Below are 22,211 nucleotides of genomic sequence, written 5' to 3'. Positions count from 1 at the left end.
CACCCATCGTTTATTATGCTCTGCTTAATCAATAATATAGTTACTCTTTCCTAAGGTCAAACAGTTAATCCTTACTTTTGCAAGCGTATGTTAAACAGTGGGTCACAGTCCACTGACCATGCGTATTTCAAAATGCGAGCCGTAAGCTTTTAAGCAAACAGACAGATACAAGCAGTATTTAGGCAAATAGGCAATACTGTGACCTTTAGATTTTTCAAACTTCACAAATGCATTTAGATCTGAATCTTTCTTGTGTTTTCAGTTTCGTTGCTAATAGTTTACAACTCTCGCAGAAGGGCTGTACCTCAGACTTGTAGTAAAGGAGTACAGAATCGACCTAGCTTGCGCATAGAGGTGAATGTGTAGAATGTACAGTAAAACAATCTTCACAAACCATTACAAGGAAGGAAGGAGGAGCCAAAATAAAAGTAAAACTTGTAATGAGTAGCTCCTGGCACTGAAGGTTTTAACTGGCTTGAATGCTTGAAAACAAACCTGTTGACTAAACTGAAGAGCGTATCTGAAGCCTTGGACATAGCAAGAAGCATGCAGTGCAATTTATGCATGTTGGGAAATAAGTCCCACTGTATTCTGTGGGGCTTCCCCACAGCGTACATAGTTTCTGACAACTAGGAAATTATTACAGTTAAGGGAAGTGTTTTTATTTTATTTTTGAATAGTTTTATATTGTAATGGCCTTATGATCTTGATTTCTTGTGGATGTTTTAATTTATGCTGTCACCCACCCAGGGATTATTGACATGAAGCACATGCTATAAACTGAAGGAAATAAATCAATAAATATGAGAAGGACTGGTGGTCTGGCCAAGTATGGCAGCTTCCTTCGTCAATTGTTCATAAGCACAGAGGTGCATCCTGATGTACTGCAGACATAATCATAAACCATAGTTTTGCATGCTCCTAGTGGCTGCTTACTGAGGTCCTTCCTAGCCCTCCTACCTGAGGTGTTGTTTGTTTTGTTGGAGACACCAGGAACTGAATCTAAGCCTTCCTGCATGCAAGGCACAATGCCACCAGTAACACATAGCAGCCCTCCACAGATTTTTGTACACTACAAGCCAGGGACAGAATTATTACCTGCGCAGAGTACTGCCTGCACTTTTCTTTTTGTCTCTATAAATAAAAGGGCTACAGATTTAATGTGTCTGTGCACGTATGTTCAATTAAAACGGAACATTCATCTACATGGCCTGTCATGATATCCTTGATGGGCCCAGGGCTCCTCTTCCTCCTGCGTGAATGAGTAAGAGCAGCCATCTTCAGTTAACCTTCAGCACTACCTCTCTTGCAACTCCCTTGTCATTAGTGGTGGGATTAGTATATTGCAGAGAGCCCAGGAAACAGAGCCAGTGTGGCGAAGTGATTAGTGTTGGACTAGGACCTGGGAGACCAAGGTTCAAATCCCCACTTGGCCATGAACCTCACTGGGTGCCTCTCAGCCTAATCTACCTCACAGGGTGGTTGTGAAGATAAAATGGGGGGGGAAACTATGTACATCACCTTGAGCTCCTTGGAGGAAAGGTGGGATATAAATTGTAATAAATAATATGGAAGATGACATGATCATACCTTCATGATACGGAAGAAGTCAGACTAGACCACTTCTCCCTAGCATCTAGTTTTTTGTCTGCGGGGATTTTTTTTTATTTATATTTTGGTTTGTTTGTTTTTTGGTATGCAGAAGCATTCACTCATGTGAGTTTCCTTCCACCTGCAGTCTGAAATGATACCGTCCAAACACAGATTTAACCACCACAGTTCATTAACTGTATTTGTGGTCAGGAATCCTGATTTTGAGGACTGTAACTGGGTTCAGCAGGCCACCCTTACTATCACCCTCAGATCTTACTGCTCAAGGCCCATGGCCTCTCTCTGCAGATACAATTAACAGACCTCTGAACAGGGCCAGTGAGAAGGAGGCTTGTTGAAATGGAGTTCTTGGAGGTTCTGCCTGGGGGCAGCTTTAGAAACACTGAATAACAATTGCACAAGACTCACATGGGCCATTTTTTGCACTTACAGGCTAAGATGTGAACATGCAAATATGAGTAACTTTCCTTTCCTGAGAGAAGACTTGCAGACTGCTCAGTGGGTATTATACAGCGGCAAGAAGTGGATTTGTGAATGCTTTACTTGTCTGCTTGTGGTGCTTTCTGTGAGAACTAGAAGGACATGCTTAATTCTGATGCCAAAACAAGCAAATGTCCTGCCCTTTAATCCTCCAAAAAAGGCACAGCCAATTTCTGAGGTAAACTGGGGGCAGGGAAATTCCCAAGGCAACCTACTGACAGAGAAGTGATTTCTGTGGCTCCTTGAGAGGCCCTGAACAATCTTACATAGGTCCCGGAGAAATAAAGGGATTTCTGGAATTTTATTTTGCATATGTGGCAGTTCATGTATTTTGTCACAGAGTTTTACTTTCTGGCATTTATAATACTTGTGAACTAGAATGTCACACTACTGAAGGAGGTTTACTCATATAATGAATCTGAGATGTCCGCAACCTATAAAAAGGGAAACTTATTACCTCAATTGTTTAATTACTAGACTCTAATATATACACTTTATTAATTACATTTACTTCAGCTTTCAATACATTTGTCAATAAAGTCTCTAGTTTGTTGAGGATTGTCCCAAACGTTTACATTAGATTTTTTATATGAAACTTACCATGGAAGAAATCCATACCCACATTTTCTGTTGCAGCGGAACACCCATTTCACAGAAGGCAAACTAGTGAGGCTGAAATTCAAGACACTTGCTGAAGAAATGGAGTACAATGCAGATGCAGGACATGATCCTCCAAATGACTCCTTTGTTGTTGTTATGTGCCTTCAAGGTCATTATGACTTATGGTGACCCTATGAATCAGCGACCTCCAAGAGCATCTGTCATGAACCACCCTGCTCAGATCCTGTAAGTTCAGGTCTGTGGTTTCCTTTGTGGAATCAATCCATCTCTTGTTTGGCCTTCCTCTTTTTCTACTCCTTTCTGGTTTTCCCATCATTATTCTTTTCTAGTGAATCAGGTCTTCTCATTATGTGTCCAAAGTATGATAACCTGTTTCATCATTTTAGCTTCTAGTGATAGTTCTGGTTTAACTTGTTCTAACACCCAATTATTTGTCTTTTTCACAGCCCATGGTATGTGCAAAGTTCACCTCCAACACCACATTTCAAAGGAGTTGATTTTTCTCTTACCTGCTTTTTTCACTGTCCAACTTTCACATCCATACATAGAGATTGGGAATCCCGTGGGCTGAATGATCCTGACTTTAGTGTTCAGTGATACATCTTTGCATTTGAGGACTTTTTCTAGTTCTCTCATAACTGCCCTCCCCAGTCCTAGCCTTCTTCTGATTTCTTTATTGTCTCCATTTTGGTTAATGACTGTGCCAAGGTATTGATACTCCTTGACAAGTTCAAGGTCCTCATTGTCAACTTTAAAGTTACATAAATGTTCTGTTGTCTTTACTTTAGTCTTCTTGATGTTCAGCCGTAGTCCTGCTTTTGTGCTTTCTTCTTCAACTTTCATCAGCATTCATTTCAAATCATTATTGGTTTCTGCTAGTAGTATGGTATTGTCTGCATATCTTAAATTAATTAAATTAAAAATGACTCCTTTGCTCTCACTTCTTCCTGCCTTAACAATACACCCATTTCACAGAAGGCAAGCAAGTTCATTTCCCATCCAAATCAATTCCCTTCAATAAAGTTACTCCCTAGTAATTATTATTCTCAGGTCACCCCTAAAAATTTTTTTCAGTTAATTTGCCTCCCATCCCAAATGAGTATCCCACTCAGAAAATATAAGTCAGTTCTTTTTCAATTACCCCCAATTTCCTACCCATATTTGCCCTGCCCACATCAATTCCTCTTCAATTAGCCATCAATCTACACATTCACACACACCCGCCCCCAGCTGAGCCCCAAAATAATTGCTAGCTCTCTTTCATTTAGCTACCACAATTTTCTCTACCTGGCCAGGTACCTGGGCAAAGAAACCCATTTTATCTACCCATCTCTCTGTCACATGTATGTGTAGTATCAGTTTTGGGGATGGTACAAAATTGTTTTGCTTTCTTGGGGGGGTATTTATATATTATTTATTTCAGACTTTTATTTAATGCTTAATCATTCGCATTTTAAGTGGCGTACATAAAAACAAGCCATACATAAAATACAATAAAATCATCAAAAATTCAAACACTACCTAAGCATGCCTGCTGGAACAAGAAAGTGTGTCATGCACCTGAAGTTCAACATGGGTGTTTGTCTAATCTCAGTTGGGAGGGAGTTCCACAGGCTTGGCCCCACGACACTGAATGCATGACTTCTAATTGCTATAAGCCATGCATCTGAGCCATCCCAACAGAGACTCCCACAAAGATCTCACTAATAGTACCATGCCGGGTGTAGTCATCCAGGGGTGTGGGGCATCACAGACCCGTTACTTTTTGGGGACCAGGGTCCCAACCAGGTCCCTATGTATGAACCAATCATCATAAAAGAGGAGCATGTTAGCCATTAAGAAGAGTCCTTGTCCTTTTGTGCTATTTGGAGCCAATCAGAGTGAAAGGAGGTGAGTTGGCCACTGAAAAGACTCTTCTCAGTAGCTAACACACAGCCCCTCCCTTTCATGCTGATTGGCTGCTAGGGATGTCTGTTATAGTGGTGTGTGGGTTTGCAAAATGATGGGGTGTGCATGAAGGGACCCTGCCCTTCTGAATTTGCCACTACACGAGTGGTACGATGTTATGATTTTAGATATCTGCCTTCCAAATCCTGCAGTCCAGTGCACATTGTGCTTTGCTGGTTCCTGACTTTTATGCTGCAGTCAGAAGACAAAGTAAACAGTGAGCTAATGTATCATAGTGGAATTTTGAGCTATGAGCCCCAGTTTCATTCCTCAGTTCAGTCACACTATGTTGCCATGCAGGGCCATTATTTTTATGACATAAAGACATATACAGTTAAGAATAAACATACAAAATTATTATTTGTTGTGACTTTTACAAAATAACAGGTGTATAAACGGGTGGCATAAATAATAATCAACCAGACAAAGAGAAACAGGTCTGCATTTGTTATCCTCGCCTACAGTTATAAAAATAGCAAATACGCATAGAGACGAACAAAGTTTTCAGGTCCATTTGTCTCAGTGCCTGCATTCTGAAATGAAGAGGACTATCCTTCCAAATGAGGAGCAGTAAAACTTTACAAAGGACTTTTTAATGTTTTCTAGTTAGTATATTAGCAAGTGCCAGTGGTCCATGCAGTCTGGATTGCCCACATGCCGATGTGAAATGTTCTCATCTCAGCAGATTGTCCTGCAACTCCTCTTTCAGTTCTGCCCTTTGTGTCTGCTCCACATCAAATACTTCCCTTTCAATAGTTACTTTCCCTCAACTTCACTTTGTATCCCTGTTTCACAATCAAGGGCAATTTCCCTATTTAATATTGGGCAGATCCACTTACTCTGAAGGTCAAATAAAAAGAAACCTCAGACACTGTGAAGAACATTAAAAAAGGCATGCTTGTGTTTTTAAAATGTTTTTGTGTTTTAAAATTTGTATATTTGTTTTTAATTGCTGTAAACTGCCCAGAGAGCTTCGGCTATGGGGCGGTATATAAATGTAATAAATAAATAAATGCTGGACAATACCAAAGGCCTATCTAATCCAGCATCCTGTTTCCCACAGTGGTCAATGAGACACTCCTGGGGGAAGTACCCAGCCCTCATGACAAGGAGCTACTAGTAGCCTCCATAAATTCTCCTTATCCTCCATAAATTTGTATAATCCCCTTTTAAAGCCATCTAACATGGAGGCTATCACTACATTTTGTGGCAGCGAATTCCAGTTTCACTACACAGTGTGTAAAGAAGTTCCTCATTTTGTCTGTCCTGAGCCTTCCAACATTCAGTTTGATTGGATGGCCCTGGTTTCTAGTATTAGGAGGGGGAGAAAACCACTCTGACTGTGTTTCTCCACACCATGCATATTATTATAACCTTTGTTATATCCTCCCTTTCTCACACTTTTTTCTTAATTAAAAAGCTCCAAAAGTCGTAACCTTTCCTTATAGAGGAGTTGGCTCAATCCTGATAATTTTGGTTGCCCTTTTCTGCACCTTTTCCAATTCTACAATATTATTTGTGAGATGCAGTGTCCAGAATTGTGTAGTGTTCCAAGTGTGGAACACTGTGTATCATGAAAAAGGCATTCATGATATTGGCTCTTTTGTTTTCAATCAATTAATCATTTATTATTACGGTCAAAGACCAGCGATCTGTTTTCTAATGATCCCTAATATGAGATTTGCCTCCCTGCTACCCTCAGCTGCTACACTTTGGGTCAATATTTCCATTGCGTTTATTCACCACAACTCCAAGATCTCTTTCCTGATCACTCATGACCAGTTCAAACCCCATAAAAATATGAGATTTTTGCCTCAATGGAGTTTTGCCTCAGTGCGCATCATTTTACACCTATGTACCCCAACTGCATTTGTTATTTTAATGCCATTTCACCCAGTCTGGAGAGACCTTATTGGTCTTGTAGTCCTTGTAAGTCTTATCCCACGTATAGCTTTAACCATACCCATTAAACATCATCCTTCCCATCTTAAGGTATGCTTCTTTAAAGAAAGTGAAATGATATAATAGAGTGTAGTACAGAGCAATTTCCCCTCAGCACTGAACATATGCAGTCTGTTCCCATACAGGAACACTGCCTTGTTTCAGGGCACACAGCAAAACTCTTACACTGGTCTGAGCACCTATATCTTTTTATTGGAATTAAAATTCCCCACCCCTTCCTTGACAGCCATCTGAGAACAGTCCTAAAAGGGTCTTGAAACTTCAAAAACTTACCACTTATGAAGATACTCCTGTACTCCTATTAAATACAGTAATGCCAGTTCTCCATACTTAACCGTATCTGTTCAATCTGAGCTCCAAGTATCATCCCCCCTGACTCCTGAAAGGCCATTAGTGAAGCCAGAATATAAGCTAAGAAGAAATTATCCATCCACAAGCAATTCAACAACCACCTCTGAGCTGCCCAATGGCTGCGTCTCCCTTCTGAACATGCTGAACTGCTAGTATGTTTAATCTGTAGAACTTGTGGGCAGATGGAGGATGTTCCCCCCACAAGGAACATATGGGAGGTATGTGAAATGTTTTATACCTATGTTTTGCCTTGATTGTTTACAGTCATAAATACATAAGGGAATGATCAGGACCTTGGACATTACTGTTACATGATACGTGTTCCACTTTTTTTACACTAGTGCTTTCTGGTTTATAAAGTTTACTTTGACCATCAGACCAAATCAGAGGAGAGTCCTCTCTCACACAGATGTTAGATAAAGTCTCTATTTTGGACCAGTTATGATCCTTTTTCATAGTAAGATCTATTAAGAAAGTCCTCCAATGAGCATTGCGATCATGGACCTACAGCAGGGAAAGAAAACAAAAAAATACTTTATTATTTAAGTTCTAACCTGATTAAGGCAAACATAAAAGCATCCTAAAACAGAATATTCTTTGTAATTGTGCTAATCAAAACATTTTTAAAAAATGAGATCAGCACCAGTTTACTATCTGATGAACTAGTTGAATATGTTTGTTTTGAAGAGAAAGAGAAAAACCTTCACCATTCAAGGAACCTTATTCTGTATTTAGCTGCAGTGAAACAAGAATATTATTCGTACCACAAAGTTATGGCCTACTTGTTATGGCCTACTTGACATGAAGTCTCCTTCCAGCTACAAAAACTAGGAACGCTATTGCTCTAACATAAGGGAGTGGATCCAGAGAAAGTTGGTCATGCTTTACTTGCATTGAAATCCATGAAACTTCAGTCATGACTAACTTAAGTTCTATTGATTTCAGTAGGACATAAAGTGTGACTAACTTCCTCTGGATCCAACCCAAGGTCCCCAGGGCAGTCAAAGTGGCCTTTGGAATGCTACACTGCAAGGACAGTGTGGGCCTCTCCTTTCCAGAGTTGTGTAAGCCCTGTGCATGGCACAGTCGTGTTGCACAGGGCCATAACATAAATCACTGATGCAATGTTAATTCACTTTGCACAGGCAGCTGTGCATTTAGTTTTCTCTTTCATGCCACAGAAGCTATGCCAAATGGCAGAAAGTGGAAGGGGACGGAGCAAGGACACCAAAGCCATCTAAAACTTGGGTGCTCTAAGCTTCCCCCCCCCCCCCGCAAACACTCAAGGTATCAAGGAAGCATTTTGGCAGACAAAATGGATGAGGGCTTGTTTGTCTGGCCATTCCTATTAAAATTCATAGGACAAGCAGAAGGACATACCAGGACGTGCCTTCTTAAAGTAGACATATCTGTGAATGTTCTCTCACAAGCCCTACATTTGTATGGCTTTTCTCCAGTATGAATACGCTGGTGACGCCTCAGGGCTCCTTGCTGAGTAAATGTCTTTCCACACTGCTCACAGAAATAAGGAGGAGTTTCTGAGAAGAAAACAAATAAACCTCACAAATGTTGGAGCGTTACTAAATCTGTATCTTGCTTATTGACTCAAAAATGGGTCTGCTAAGCGGCTTACAAAGGTAAACACATAAGCTATCAGAAAACAAAGTTCAAAACCTCATTTTTTTCAATCTGTTTCTGAACACTTCTGGCCCTCATCAGAGAAAACCCTGAATATGTCCATCTTGTTGGAACCAAGTGATCTGTGAATCAGCCAGCGATGCAGCTGCTTGTCTATGTACTCTAGAGAACTCGGCTTTCATCAAGGAAAAATGTTGCCAAGTAGGGATGGCACTAGGACCTGGGGAATTTAAAACCCAAGATTTTTAGTGCTGTCAGAAGTTCTACAAATACCGCTGTATATCCAGCATGAATGCAAGGTGAGCAAAAGATTGATTAGGGAAAGACATGGCACACAAGCTTGTTTTAGTGATTTTCAAGGAAAGGCATTATCCACCTTTGCCTAGTACAAGATCAAGTTCAATATGTAGGCTGGAGCACACTTGTAGTACACATGAACTGCAGATTCAAAGATCTGCTTACAAGAGAAATTAATTTGAGTGTATTTAACTAATATAACATTCTCAAATGATGATTATTGCTTCATATTTAAATGAATATGCAAGGTACATTGCTAACTTTGTTTTAAGGTTCTTGATGGTTTGCCTTACACTATACTTGTACAGAATTAACATCACCTACAGTAAAAAAATTCCATCAAAACTATCTGCTGACACATGGATGTTTGTGTCTCCTCCGTCTACCCCAAAGAGTTTATTACCTGCATGAACATTACTATGTTGGGCTAATGAGGCTCTCATTCCAAATGTTTTCCCACACACATCACACTTGTATGGCTTTGCTCCCATGTGGCAACGCTTATGGCACTTTAAGTATTCATTGGTAGCAAAGTGTTTTCCACACACATCACATTTGAATAGACGCTCTCCTGTAAAGGAAATGAATGAACAATTTATTTTATAGTTAATTGCTTGCACTGATGATCATCTGCAGGAGATTTCTAAAACATCTAGGCCACGTATGGGGAATTTCTCCAGATATTGTTGGACTACAGCTCTCATCATCCCTGACTATTGGCCAGACTGACTTGGAATGATTTATTTATTTTTCTCCCAGACTTCTTTTAGGGCAGGCCTTTTAGGTCCCAGGACACTGGTTGGGAGTCCAAAAACATCTGGAGGGCCACAGATTCCCCTTCCCTGGTCTAGGAGGACTTTTCTCCACTCTCTAGCTTTCCCCCAATAGTTTTAGTCTCTTCCTTATCATGGGGTATATAATCTTTTAGTCCTCTGTTACACATCTTTTCCTGTGTTAATATGCTGCAGAAGCCTTGGGCAGATGGACATTTGTAGAAATGGTGAGGAGTATAAAAATGTCGGGAGGAGGAAACTGGGATCAGGTCTGCTGGCCTCATTCCTGATTGCCCTATGTTCAAGGCCCATAGGGTCTATGCGTATATATCCCAAATGCACACATTCTCCTTATATGTGATACATACCATCAATTTTTGTATGGACAGATTACATGCTCAGAGTCTAGGCACAACTGGGACCTCAACCACATGGATGTTGGGGGCAGGGCCAGCAAGCACAATCCCGAATCACATAGGGCTAAGTTATATCTTTCTCACTTATTTTATTTTCTTCTACACAATTGAGTGTAATATAGTTTCCCTTGGCCCCAGTTATAACCAAGTTCTGCATCAAAGACCCATAATTCTGTACCAAGGAAAATCAAAATTGTACAAAATAAGAATGATACATTTTTAAAAGCTTAGGCAGTTCAGTTAATTTGTGCATTGGGTCATTTCCTGCTCATTTTGTCTGCTTTGATCCTAATCAGATATAAGATGGGGCATTATGAATAGGGCAATGTTAGTACAGACCAGAAGAGAAACAGAGAAGTAGACACGCAGGGCCCCACAGCTCATCAGTTACTTATGCCACACCCATCACTATGCACCACGGAAGGTGCCATCACTATACAGGGAAGAATGCTTAACCCTTCCCCTTTTTCCCAAAACCATGTAAAGAGAAAAGCAATTTGCAGGGAAAGGTTTAAGTATTTCCTTCCTTTTGAAGGCTTTTAATTTATTAATTAATTGATTACATTTATATACCGTCTCGTAGCCAAAGCTCTCTGGGCAGTTTACAAAAATTAAAAACACTGAACATTAAAAACAAATACACAATTTTGAAAACCATACAAAGTTTAAAACCATGAAGCACAGATAAACCAGGTGAAAGACCTGGGGACATAGCTCAGCACATGCTGTTAGAATGCCTGGGAGAAAAGGAAAGTCTTGATTTGGCGCCAAAAAGATAACAATGTTGGCGCCAGATGAACTTCATCGGGGAGATCATTCCATAATTTGGAACCACCACTGAAAAGGCCCTTTCCCTTGTGGCCATCCTCCGACCTTCCCTTGGAGTAGGCACCCGGAGGAGGGCCTTTGATGTTGAGCATAGTGTACCGGTGGGTTCATGTCGGGAGAGGCATTTCGTCAGGTATTGTAGTCCTAAGCCGTGTAAGGCTTTATAGGTTAATACCAGCACCTTGAATCGAACTCAGAAACATACAGGCAGCCAATGCAAGCAGGCCAGAATCGGTTTTATATGTTCGAACCGTCTGGTCCCTGTTACCAATTTGGCTGCTGCATTTTGCACAAGCTGCAGTTTCCGAACTATCTTCAAAGGCAGCCTCATGTAGAGTGCATTGCAGTAATCTAATTTGAAGGTTACCAGAGCATGGACAACTGAAGCCAAGACTATCCCTGTCCAGATAGCGGCATAGCTGGGCCACCAACCGAAGGCTACCTGAGCCTCAAGTGACAGAGACGACTAGGAGAACCCCCATACTATGAACCAACCGAAGTCGGTAGAAGGCACTCCGTGCCACCGAGGCTACCTGAGCCTCAATTGGCAGAGATGATTCTAGGAGAACCCCCAAGCTACGAACCTGCTCCTTCAGGGGGAGTGCAACCCCATCCAGGACAGGTTGGACATCCACCATCCGGTCAGAAGAACCACCCACAAGTAGCATCTCAGTCTTGTCTGGATTGAGCCTCAGTTTATTAGCCCTCATCCAGTCCACTGTCGCAGCCAGACACCGGTTCAGCACAATGACAGCCTCACCTGAAGAAGATGAAAAGCAGAAGTAGAGCTGCGTGTCATCAGCATACTGATGGCAATGCACTCCAAAACTCTGGATGACTGCACCCAACGGTTTCATGTAGATGTTGAACAGCATGGGGGACAGAACTGACCCCTGTGGAACCCCATACTGGAGAATTCAAGGGGCCGAGCAGTGCTCCCCAAGCACCACCTTCTGGAATCAACCCGCCAAGTAGGAGCGGAACCACTGCCATGCAGTCCCTCCCACTCCCAACTCAGCCAGTCGTCCCAAAAGGATACCATGATTGATGGTATCGAAAGCCGCTGAGAAATCAAGAAGAATCAACAGAGTCACAGGCTCGGAGGGTCGTAACAAGATCTAGGGCCTTTTCAGTGGCTGCCCCCAAATTATGGAACAGTCTCCCTGATGAGGTCCGCCTGGCGCCTACACTTCTATCTTTTCGGCGCCAGGTGAAAACCTTTTTATTCTCCCAGGCATTTTAATCTACCTTTTAAGCTTTTAATGTATATGAGGTTATTTATTGTTTATATTTATGTTCTATTGTTCTTGTGATGTTATTGTATTTTATCCTATGCTGTACACCGCCCTGAGAACCTTCGGGCTGTGGGCGGTATATAAATTGAACAAAATAAATAATAATAAATAAAATAATTCCCCCTGTCCTTCTCCCGACAAAGGTCATCATTCAGGGTGACCGAGGCTGTTTCCGTGCAAAAACCAGGCCTGAAACCGGACTGAAATGGATCCAGATAATTGGTCTCATCCAAGAGTGTCTGGAGCTGGCCTGCAACCACTAGTTCCAGGACCTTGCCCAGGAATGGAGTATTTGCCACCGGCCTATAGTTATTAAGTTTTTCTGAGTCCAGGGAAGATTTTCTTCAGGAGTGGTCTCACTACCGCCTCTTTCAGGGGCCCCAGGACCACTCCCTCTAGCAAAGAGGCATTAATCACTTCCCTGGCCCAGCCGGCTGTTCCATCCCCGCTAGCTTTTATTAGCCAAGAAGGGCAAGGATCCAGTACAGAAGTGGTTGCACAAACCTGTCCAAGCACCTTGTCAACGTCCTCAAGCTGTACCAAGTCAAACTCATCCAAGAAATCAGGACAAAACTGTGCTCTGGATACCTCACTTGATTCACCTGCTATAACACTGGAGTCTAAGTCCTGGCGGATACCTAAGATTTTATCCTGGAAGTGCCTAGCAAATTCATTACAGTGGGCCTCAGATGGTTCTACCATGTCCTTGGGGCCAGCATGTAATAGACCCCGGACAACTCTGAAAAGCTCAGCTAGGTGGCAAATTGATGATTTAATAGTGGCAGCAAAATATTGTTTTTTTGCTGCCTTCACTGCCCCTGAATACAGCTTACCATAGGGACTTACCAGTGTTTGATTGCACCCACTAGGAATTTGTCTCCATCTGCACTCAAGCCGTCTCCTATATTGTTTCATTGCTCTCAGCTCTGGGGTATACCATGGGTATACCATTTTTGCAATGCAAAAGGGGTTGTTGGGCTAACATTACACATAGCTGCAGTGCAACATGTAGTTTGCCCCTATAGAACTGCCTAGGCAGCTTAGAGTAATGACTTTTTGCTTCACAGGAAACCTAATATCCTCCTACGTTGATCTTTTGTAACTACATGTCGAGGCTTACATAATTCATGAAAAGTAATCAAAATAATGAGGCATCAGGATGCATTGACCTTTGCCATGTTCAAGGAATGGATTTAAACACCTACCTGTATGTGTCCTCTTGTGGCCATTAAGCTTGCCTTTATCTGCAAAGCATGCTCCACAGTCCTCACAGATGTATGGCTTTTCACCTGTATGGGACCTGCAATCAGAAGAACATGAAAATACTGAAAAAGCAGTTTAAGTGTGAAATTGTCTGCTTAGTAAATATTACAAATAGGTTGCCACAATTCCATTACCACCGCCTAAAGCAAGCAACAGAACTTCCAGGGAAATTATTTACAAAAAGGATACTACGTAATCCTGAGGACTGAGATGAAATGATCTTCAGGCTCTTTCAGACTATAGGATTCTATGAGTACAGTAAAAACCTAAATGAAGTCCTCGGCTGACAAAAGAAAAAGTCACCTTACTTATTCTTCTATAGTACAACCGATAACAATAGCCTTGTTTTTTAAAAAATCAGGGAAATTTAAGTCAGGGTGGGGAACCTGTGGTTCTCCAAGCGTTCTTGAACTTCACCTTCCATCAGCCCCAGCCAGAATGCCAATGATCAGGGACGATGGGAATTGTAGTCCAGCAACATGGGGGGGGGAAGAGAGAGGTTCCTTACTCCAGATTTAAGATTTACTGAGAACAAATAGTAGAGGAAAGACGGCATCAGTTGAAGGAAATAGGTTTTTAAATCTGCACCTAAAAAGATGTAAAATTTCTGGAAATTTTGAAGCATAGAAAGTCAGTCCCCACAACATCCTTACTTAGATTCAGTCTGAGGGCTACCTTGTGTATTGTGCACTTCAGATAATACACAAGTAGCATATCATAAGGATTTTACTAGAACTAAATAAATTCCAGTTGTATTATCACACAATTGCTGCTGAAGGTTGATGACGCCACATTAAAAAGTAGGTTGCCTGCACTTATTGGAGCATTTACTGTTTGGTAACATGAGCAGCCAGAATGAGTCAGAAGTAAGTACCTGAAATAGTAGCTGACGCATACAGAATTCGCAAAACAGAAGTGGGAAAAAAAAAAAGACAGTACAGGCTGACCTGGTATGAATCTTGAGCTGCGATGGCTGAGCAAATCTTGAGCAGCAAACACCGCACTGGTATGGCTTTTCCCCTGTATGTGTCCTCATATGAAATACTAGTGCTGTTCTTGAGCTTAAGATCTTCCCACACACAGAACAAAGGGGACGCTTTACTCTTCCCTCGTGCTTCCGCACATAATGCGTCCTCACGTCCCTCTTTCTTTTAAAAGTTGCATTACAGAGGGTGCAGGCAAACCGCCTGTCTTCTGTGTGGACGCTAGCTCTGTGCTCTTTCCAGCTGTTGTAACTTGCAAAGGACTTGCTACAAATGTCACACTGATAAATTTTACCAGGCAAAGAATGGTGGACATTTTTACAGTGGTCAACGTATTTCTTCCGCGATATGAACTTCTCAACACATTTAGTACATGTTATAACATAGGCAGATTTTTTAATTCCCTCATTTTTGTTCACTCCCCTCCTTAATTTGTAATTTGCATCTAACTTGTTTTCTGCTGCATCTTGGTCATTAGAATTGTCGTCACCATCACCATCCGACAAGGGTGCCTCATTATCTTTGTTGCCACTTGTTTCACATTTCCTTTCTCCTTTTACACAGTCTCCTACAGCCATAGTCCTGTGCCCATCAGCTTTTCCTCTCTGAGTATAAGTTTCATCATATTGCTCCTGTCTTTCCTTTTTATTGTCAGACTCTGCTTCCATTGTATGGGAACTCCTGGATTCTTCCTCAAGCTCCTGAGCTTTTTCATCCCCAGGTTCGCTTTTCAAGTTGGTATTTGGTATCTCAAGACCTGTTTTGTCAGCCATGTTGATTTCACCATCTATAACATCTGCTCTTTCTGCTGGTGGGACAGTCATCCAGTAACCTGGCATGTGTTTCCTGTCTTGCCTTGATTTGTGTATTTTTCTGTAGTGGAAAAAATTAGATATAATTTTCTGGAGGCTCTTATTTCATACACAAATCATCCATATGTATATATTCCATATATTCTGAAGTCACTCCCATTGAAAAGCATGTAAGGTTGGAATCCTATAACTACTTACTAGGGAGTAAGCCCCATTGCCTTCAATGGGACTTGCCTCTGAGTAGACATGCATAGGATTGTTCTATGAATGTTTACTTGGCCCTATCCTTACTTGCCTTTCAGTGGGCAGCTAAGATTTAATTTTTTTCAGCAGTTATTTTCTGGCATGGCACTTAGAAAATAATTTTTAGAAAGGGTTTTATCTACTCTTTGCTGTCATCTTAACTTTGTTTTTTTTTAAAAAAAATACTGTTTTTTATTTTAAAATGTTGGACTTGTTTGCCACCTTGGATACGTTTCCTTTTATAGAAAGGTGGGATAGAAATGCTGAATAAAATAAATCTAATTCTCATTATTGGGATTCAGTGAAAGACTGAAGCTGCAGTGGTGTAACACTTTCCTGGGAGGAAGTTCCACTGATCTTAATGGGGATTGCTTCAGAGCAGAGATACATTGGACTGTGCTGTAAAGCATCACTTCAGAATCCTGTTGTCAGCAGCAGCAAGTATAAAGTCCGATGGTAATGTGTATAGATCATTCCTAACAATCCATAGGACATAGACTCCACAGTAGTTTGTAAAAGCTGGCTGATGAGGAGAGCAAATTAAGTGTCACTGTACCTTTGTCTGACTGTGGTTAAGGTTGGCTTTCTGGGCCACAAGTTTTTCAGGCTTCATACCAATTCCTTGGCTAAGAAGCTCATCTATACAAGAGAAAGCATTCATTGCGCTGCCTGTAGGCTGCATGGACTGGATGTAGAAACCATGCAGTAAATACCTTTACACTGATAGAACTACCTAAACGTAACTTTGAAAATATTGCTAAGTTCTACCAGGGCCGGATTAAGCTGAGGAGGGCCCCTAGGCTGATTGGTGTTTGGGACCCCCTTCTCCTCTTAGGCAGAACCACTGAAACAGCCGCAGGAGGGATCGCAGGACAGGAGCTTCTGAGCCACCTGCCATCCCGTCCCATCCCATCCCCCCGCTTCACCTACCTTTCCATTTTTTTTGTGGCTGCGTGCACTGCGCACACAGGTTTGCCATCAACCAAGATGGCGGCTGAGGTTTCCCTAAGGGGCTGAAGCTTCTGCTGCCATCTTGGTTGATGGCAGCAATGAATGTGTGCATCAACTAAGATGGCAGCAGAGGCTTCAGCCCCTTAGGGAAACCTCAGCCGCCATCTTGATTGATGGCAAACCGCAAAAAACAGCAGAGGAAAAGGTAAGTGAAGCAGGGGGATGGCGGGTGGTTCGGAAGCTCTTGCACGGGCCCCCAAGAGCTCCAGGCCCCTAGGCTTCAGCCTACTAAGCCTAATGGATAATCCAGCCTTGAGTTCTACAAAAAGCTAACGGAGACACAAAATTTTCTAAAGCTAGCAAACAAACTCAGGCTTGGAGTACATACTCCCATTTACTGTGAATCCAAGTGCCCTCCCACCCTGGGTTGGGAGTGGTGTACACACAATCTTAGCTACAGTCCATATCTATCATGTATCTAGCCTCTCATTTCTTATGAAATACTACGTTTTCCCCCAAACCAGCTTTTATATGAATTGAGAAAAAGAACGACCTAGCTGCACTTTAAGCCAGTATTGTATACATACCCTTATATTAGCTTTCGTTGTCTGGATACAATTTTTAACATCAAACAGATGAGGATGAAAAACTGTCTCACAATATTTTGAAATGCCCAAAGACTTTACCTTACATGAGTATTAAAGGCAGATCTCTGAGCAAAACTTGCTGGGCAGCATTCACACTTATATGGCTTCTCTCCTGTGTGTGTTCGAATATGAATGGTCAGTCCACATTTGGAGCTGATAACTTTGTCACAGTAGGGACACCTTTGAGGATTCCTTTTCTTTTCATGCACCCTCCGGATATGATGATTGATGTCTTTCTGACACTTAAACTTTTTGTCACACAGCAAGCAGGAGAAGTGCTGCTCAGTGTTGTGAACGGTGAGTCTGTGTTGTCTTAGATTTTGGCAACTGGAAAAGAGTTGGTCACACATATTGCAGCTGTATTTAATGATCCCATCCATGTCGTGTTCTTGTTCCATGTGTAACCGGTACTGCTTAGCAAAATCGAACGAATGATGACACTTGTCACATGCGTATGTTTGCAGTGAGACTTTCGATATATTGCGTGGTGATTTCCTGAGTTTGGTTTCACTAAGTATCAAATTATTTTCATCCTCCTTCTGGGCAGGTAGTATCCTGTTTATAACAGTGCAGTTTTCCTTTGCATCTACCTGATCTAGCGAAGAAAGGCTGATGTTACTTTTCTGCTGGCTGATATTCTTTGTATTGTGAATCTCATGGGTGTCTATTTCGTTACATCCAGTTGACATTGTTGTTTCATCTTTGGGCTCATCAAGAGCAACACCTTTTTTGTTAGGGTGTCCAGGCTTACTTTCATTACCGTCATACATGGCTGTCCATTTTGTATGCTTCTTTCTGTCCCAAAGGTTTCTCTTCATAGGTGTTACCAAAATTTGGGACAAGTCACTCTGTTCCTTGTTTTTTATTTGGTTTGTTTTACTCTGGACAGAACCACCACTTTCATGTATTTTCGAATGAACACTCACATTCAGATTTTCACCTACAGCCTTTGTTTCTTCAAAAACATCAAGCAGATCCTTACATTCAAGTCTTTCAGCTACCTCCTTTATCCGGTGCAATTTGTCCACTTCAATTTCTACTTCTGTTGTGTAGACAAACTTTAGGAAGGAGACAAATTCTTCAGCATGAACGTCCTGGAGGGTCACCCTACAATCCTTGGCATTCAGCATCTCGTCAGTGAGGAACAGGTTTCTAAAGTAATTACTGGAAGCTGCTAATACGGCTTTGTGAACAAAAAACTCCTCCCGTATTCCAAATTGGTCTGTGCATATTATCACATCACAGAAATAACCAAACTGATAGAGAGAATGCAGTGTTCTCAGAAGGTTAGAAGAAGCAACATTGGATTTCATTAAAATTTTCTTTTTCTCCATCCTATCAAACAGAAGAAAAATATAAAATAATGGTTACACACTAGTTCGTATAAATTCCCTCTTTCAACATAAATAAAATCACCTTTCCAGTGTTTTAACGCAGGATTTCACACACTCACACTAATAACAGGACATTATATTTGGTCAAGTTTTTGGAATTCAAAGGATTATATGATTAGTGGCTCTGCAGACTAATAGTGCAATCCTATATATGTCTACCCAGAAGTATGCCTCACTGAGTTCAGAGGAACTTACTTCCAGGAAAATGAGTGTAGGATTACAGCCTAAGACAATGTAACTCAATGTGCCATATATAAGATTGGTTTCATATTCTAGTCTACTAGGGAGCTTTGGGGAAATTATTATATTTTAGCCTCTGCTCTGTACTTGTTGCCCTGTGCAAAACTGAAGACACCTACCTAGGAGAAACAAGGGATGAAGAATAGTAGATATGGATATTTAAATACTACTCAAATCCATGCAATTAATTGGGAGTGGGGAAAATTGAAAAGTGACACCAAATACTTTAAAACCACAGTGTTATTTAATCATTTGTGAACTTTATGTATGAAAGTGGCTAGTGGTAACACACTGTTTGGAAGCTAATTGGACATGGGGGGAGGGGGAATGGAGGGGAAAAGGAAGAGAAAGAGAACCTCTTTGACCCAGCCAATGAGCCAAGAATAGGAAGAATGGACTCTCTTGAATTGCATGATTGTTTACAAGGGATCGCTTTGCAATTTTTATAATGGATCTTCCCCACCAACCGCAACCAAATCAAATGGAATACAGCATATAGGATCCATGACTTTAATGATCAGTGCAGATGCGATGCGTGATTTGACAGTAGTTTTGGGGTATCCCATGGGATAAAAAAACCCCACAAACCCACAAGAAATAGATTTAATCGCATCCTAGTTTATTCATGCAGCAGAACCAAGTGGTAACACATTACGTAGACTGTATAACTTCACATGCAGGTAGAAGTTTGAATAATTATTTCACTGGAAAAGTTCCATACATGTAGAAAAAACAGCATCCCAAGGAGAAGACCAGGCTAGATGACTTCTTTTCAACCTTCTAACTTTTTACATGCAAGGAGGATTCTTGTTCTGGCTAAGGAACATTCAAACATTCCAATTTCTTGCCTGCAGCCTGAAATGGTATAACCCAGGAAAAGCGTTATCACTTGGAGATGTATAAACCTGACCTGACACACCTTTAGAGACAGCTGATAGCAACCTTGGGTAGGCTTCCTTCCTTCATTTCTGGGAATGCTGCATTGAAAGCATCTCCCTAGGAGGAAAAACAACAGTTTTGAGCTTGGAGTTGGAGGGAGAGATGACGGCAGCAGGATAGTGCTTTATAAAATTATGCATGGTGTGGAGAAAGCAGGGAAAGAAATACCTCTCCTGTCCTAAAACTAGGACTTGGGAATCATCCAATGAAACTGACGAGCTGAAGATTCAGAACAAAGGAAAATACTTGTTAACACTCTGCAGACAAAAAAAAGCATAACTTCAAACAATAAACTTAGAGTTTGCTGCCACAAGGTATGGCAATAGCTGGCAGCTTAGATGGCATCAAAACAGGATCGGACAATAAATTCATGGATGCAGAAGGCTTGCAGCAGCTATAAGGAACAGTATAAGCAAATAGAACCTTCATGTCCAGAGGCAGATACCTGTGAATACATGCAAACAACGAGGGAGAGAGTTGTTACCTTTGTGCTCTGCCTTCTGGAAACACGTGGCTGGGCATTGCTGAGAAACAGATGCTGAACTGAACGGACACTTTCTCGGTCAGCTGATCCAACTCCGCTCTGCTTACCTTCTTAGCTCAGTTACCCCGCGACCAGAGGAGCCAGGAGAACGTCAGATGATCCCTCGTGTCTCCAGCGACCTAATCGCGCTGACCAGCCCGCTCTGTGAGCTCACCTGCTGCCCATCCGTTCTCTTTCAGCAGCCCTCAGAGAAAGTGTTTAAAATGATCTGTGGCGGCCACCGTAGCAGCGCAAACTCTGCTAAATTCTAAGCAAATGTGTAGAAAGGGGGGGGTATAAAACCGGAAGGCGCTCGTCAACACCGACCAGATAGCTGCCTGGGCTTCACCCACAGGGACAGAAAGACCTTATGTCTATGGTACTACTCGCTGTTTCACCACTTTAATCTATGGTAAGCATCTTGCTCCAAATCGGCCAGACATCTTTCTCATGGGCTGTGACACCTCAGGAGCCATTTCTGATGTTGGCACAGAAATCTTCCGCTCATGTTTTGTGTGCGGTTGCCGCCTGCTGGAGGGAAGGGAGAGACTATGAAGCGCTGGGTCGGATTTTATACATTTCTACATGGTCGTTTTTCACGGGCTGTGGATATCCTGGCTGTCTCTGGGTTTCTCAGAAGTGGGTGCTCATGAAGCCTAAACACTTAAAAATGTTTATGGTGTTATTTATGTTGTTGTTCATAGTAAAATTCATATGTTATCATTAGTAAAAATGTCGCCATTGCATAATGAGGGTAGAAAGCAGTAAAAAGCAAATTAAGGGTGTGTCAAAACCCATGGTGCAGTGATATGGGTTTATCTGCTGATCTTTTATAGTCGGTTTCAATATATATCTATTGTTTCATTATTGCTTTATGTTGATAATAAAAACGATAAACATATTGATATAGAGCATAAAACCGCAGTAGATAAAACAGCATCACTAAACCACTGTAGTGGCAGACAGGAAAGTGGGCTGCTTTTTCCTACCCATCATGTTTATGCCAGGAACCCTGGTTCCCTTTTAGCTCTTGTTTAAAACAAATCTCCGGTCCTGGAGTTCTTTTCTCAGAAACATTTATCCAGCTAAGAAGTTTTACCCTTTGCATATGCAGGATGGTGTCCTGGTTCTCAAGCTATTTGTTTTTCCCCAGTAAGGGATAACCTCCAATGGAGAAGAATGGTATCCCCAAACAGCTTGGATCTGAGATACTTTACAAAAACTGGGGTGGATAAGCTGGGATGGGAGCAGATGATCTCTTCTGCATAATGTAACTGTACCTTTAAAAAGCATAATGATTTCATCCTACACAATCTTTACAACCACTCTAGTGTGCTACCTTTAAAAAAAAAAAAGCTTCCTAATGCACGTATGCAGGACAAAACCAAACCCAGTGTGGTGTAGTTGTTAGTGTTGGACTAGGACTTGGGAGACCAAGATTCAAGTCCCTGCTCAGCCAAAAAGCTCACTGGATGACTTTGGGTCAGTCGCTATCTCTCAGCCTAACCTACCTCACAGGCTTGTTGTTGTTGGCGTGTGTGCGTTGTTGTGTGAAACAGCATACATTACGTTGGAGTTAAGTTGAGCAAGAAACTTCTTCAGAGCATGTTAAGAGTCTTTATTGAAAGACATTAAGGCCAGAGGCTTAAGAGTAAATACATGTAGAGATTCTTCAGTCACCCCCCTTCTGTTACATCTCTCTCCATTGATAAACACAAACACAGCCTCTCAGCTCAGAGGCATAATTCAGAAGAAAAGAACACATAGACTCTGTTAGAACTTTCCCAGTCGCTATCAGATGGCTACCATAGCAACGACCCTGGCAGTCCGTTCCCAGACAGAGCATAGACATAACTCCCCCTTAACCACAGTTACGTCTTCACACTTGCAGGCTTCATGGAAAACTACTAGAGACAGTAATGCCTACTAGTCACCAGCCCAACAGCTTCCCTTTTTTCCATTAAGACTGCAAAATACACATGAAATACATCTCCATA

The 22,211-nt window shown here is 41.6% G+C and overlaps 1 protein-coding gene across 4 annotated transcripts; it reads right to left on the bottom strand.

The window, feature by feature from the left end:
• Positions 1-4,135: 4,135 nt before the first annotated feature.
• LOC133382881 (GDNF-inducible zinc finger protein 1-like) lies at positions 4,136-20,740 on the bottom strand. Of its 4 annotated transcripts, none has more exons than XM_061622483.1 (9): positions 20,176-20,740; positions 19,860-19,910; positions 19,672-19,748; positions 17,158-18,453; positions 14,430-15,338; positions 13,425-13,519; positions 9,311-9,478; positions 8,353-8,510; positions 4,136-7,476 (listed from the first exon to the last, which is right to left on the bottom strand). In XM_061622483.1, the coding sequence occupies exons 4-9, from the start codon at positions 18,450-18,452 to the stop codon at positions 7,237-7,239; spliced, it is 2,865 nt and encodes a 954-aa protein (XP_061478467.1). In that variant the 5' UTR covers position 18,453; positions 19,672-19,748; positions 19,860-19,910; positions 20,176-20,740; the 3' UTR covers positions 4,136-7,236. The 4 variants fall into 4 exon arrangements, with proteins under 4 accessions (XP_061478467.1, XP_061478468.1, XP_061478466.1 ...); XM_061622484.1 differs by having other exon boundaries at positions 20,283-20,740; XM_061622482.1 differs by lacking the exon at positions 19,860-19,910.
• Positions 20,741-22,211: the final 1,471 nt, after the last annotated feature.

The sequence above is a fragment of the Rhineura floridana genome, chromosome 4 (genome assembly GCF_030035675.1).
Source record: "Rhineura floridana isolate rRhiFlo1 chromosome 4, rRhiFlo1.hap2, whole genome shotgun sequence".
Classification (NCBI taxonomy): Eukaryota; Metazoa; Chordata; class Lepidosauria; order Squamata; family Rhineuridae; genus Rhineura; species Rhineura floridana.
Note: the sequence above shows the minus strand (reverse complement) of the source record. Positions and strands in the feature narration are given on the sequence as shown.

What these genes read in the sequence shown, in the direction of transcription:
- LOC133382881 (XM_061622483.1), bottom strand. Translation starts at nt 18,452, where the DNA reads ATGGAGAAAAAGAAAATTTTAATGAAATCCAATGTTGCTTCTTCTAAC. An exon ending in GCCTTTAATACTCATGTAAG is followed by an intron (nt 15,339 to 17,157) that starts GTAAAGTCTTTG and finishes TTTCCACTACAG; the next exon opens with AAAAATACACAAATCAAGGC. An exon ending in ACATAGTAATGTTCATGCAG is followed by an intron (nt 8,511 to 9,310) that starts GTAATAAACTCT and finishes TTTTCTTCTCAG; the next exon opens with AAACTCCTCCTTATTTCTGT.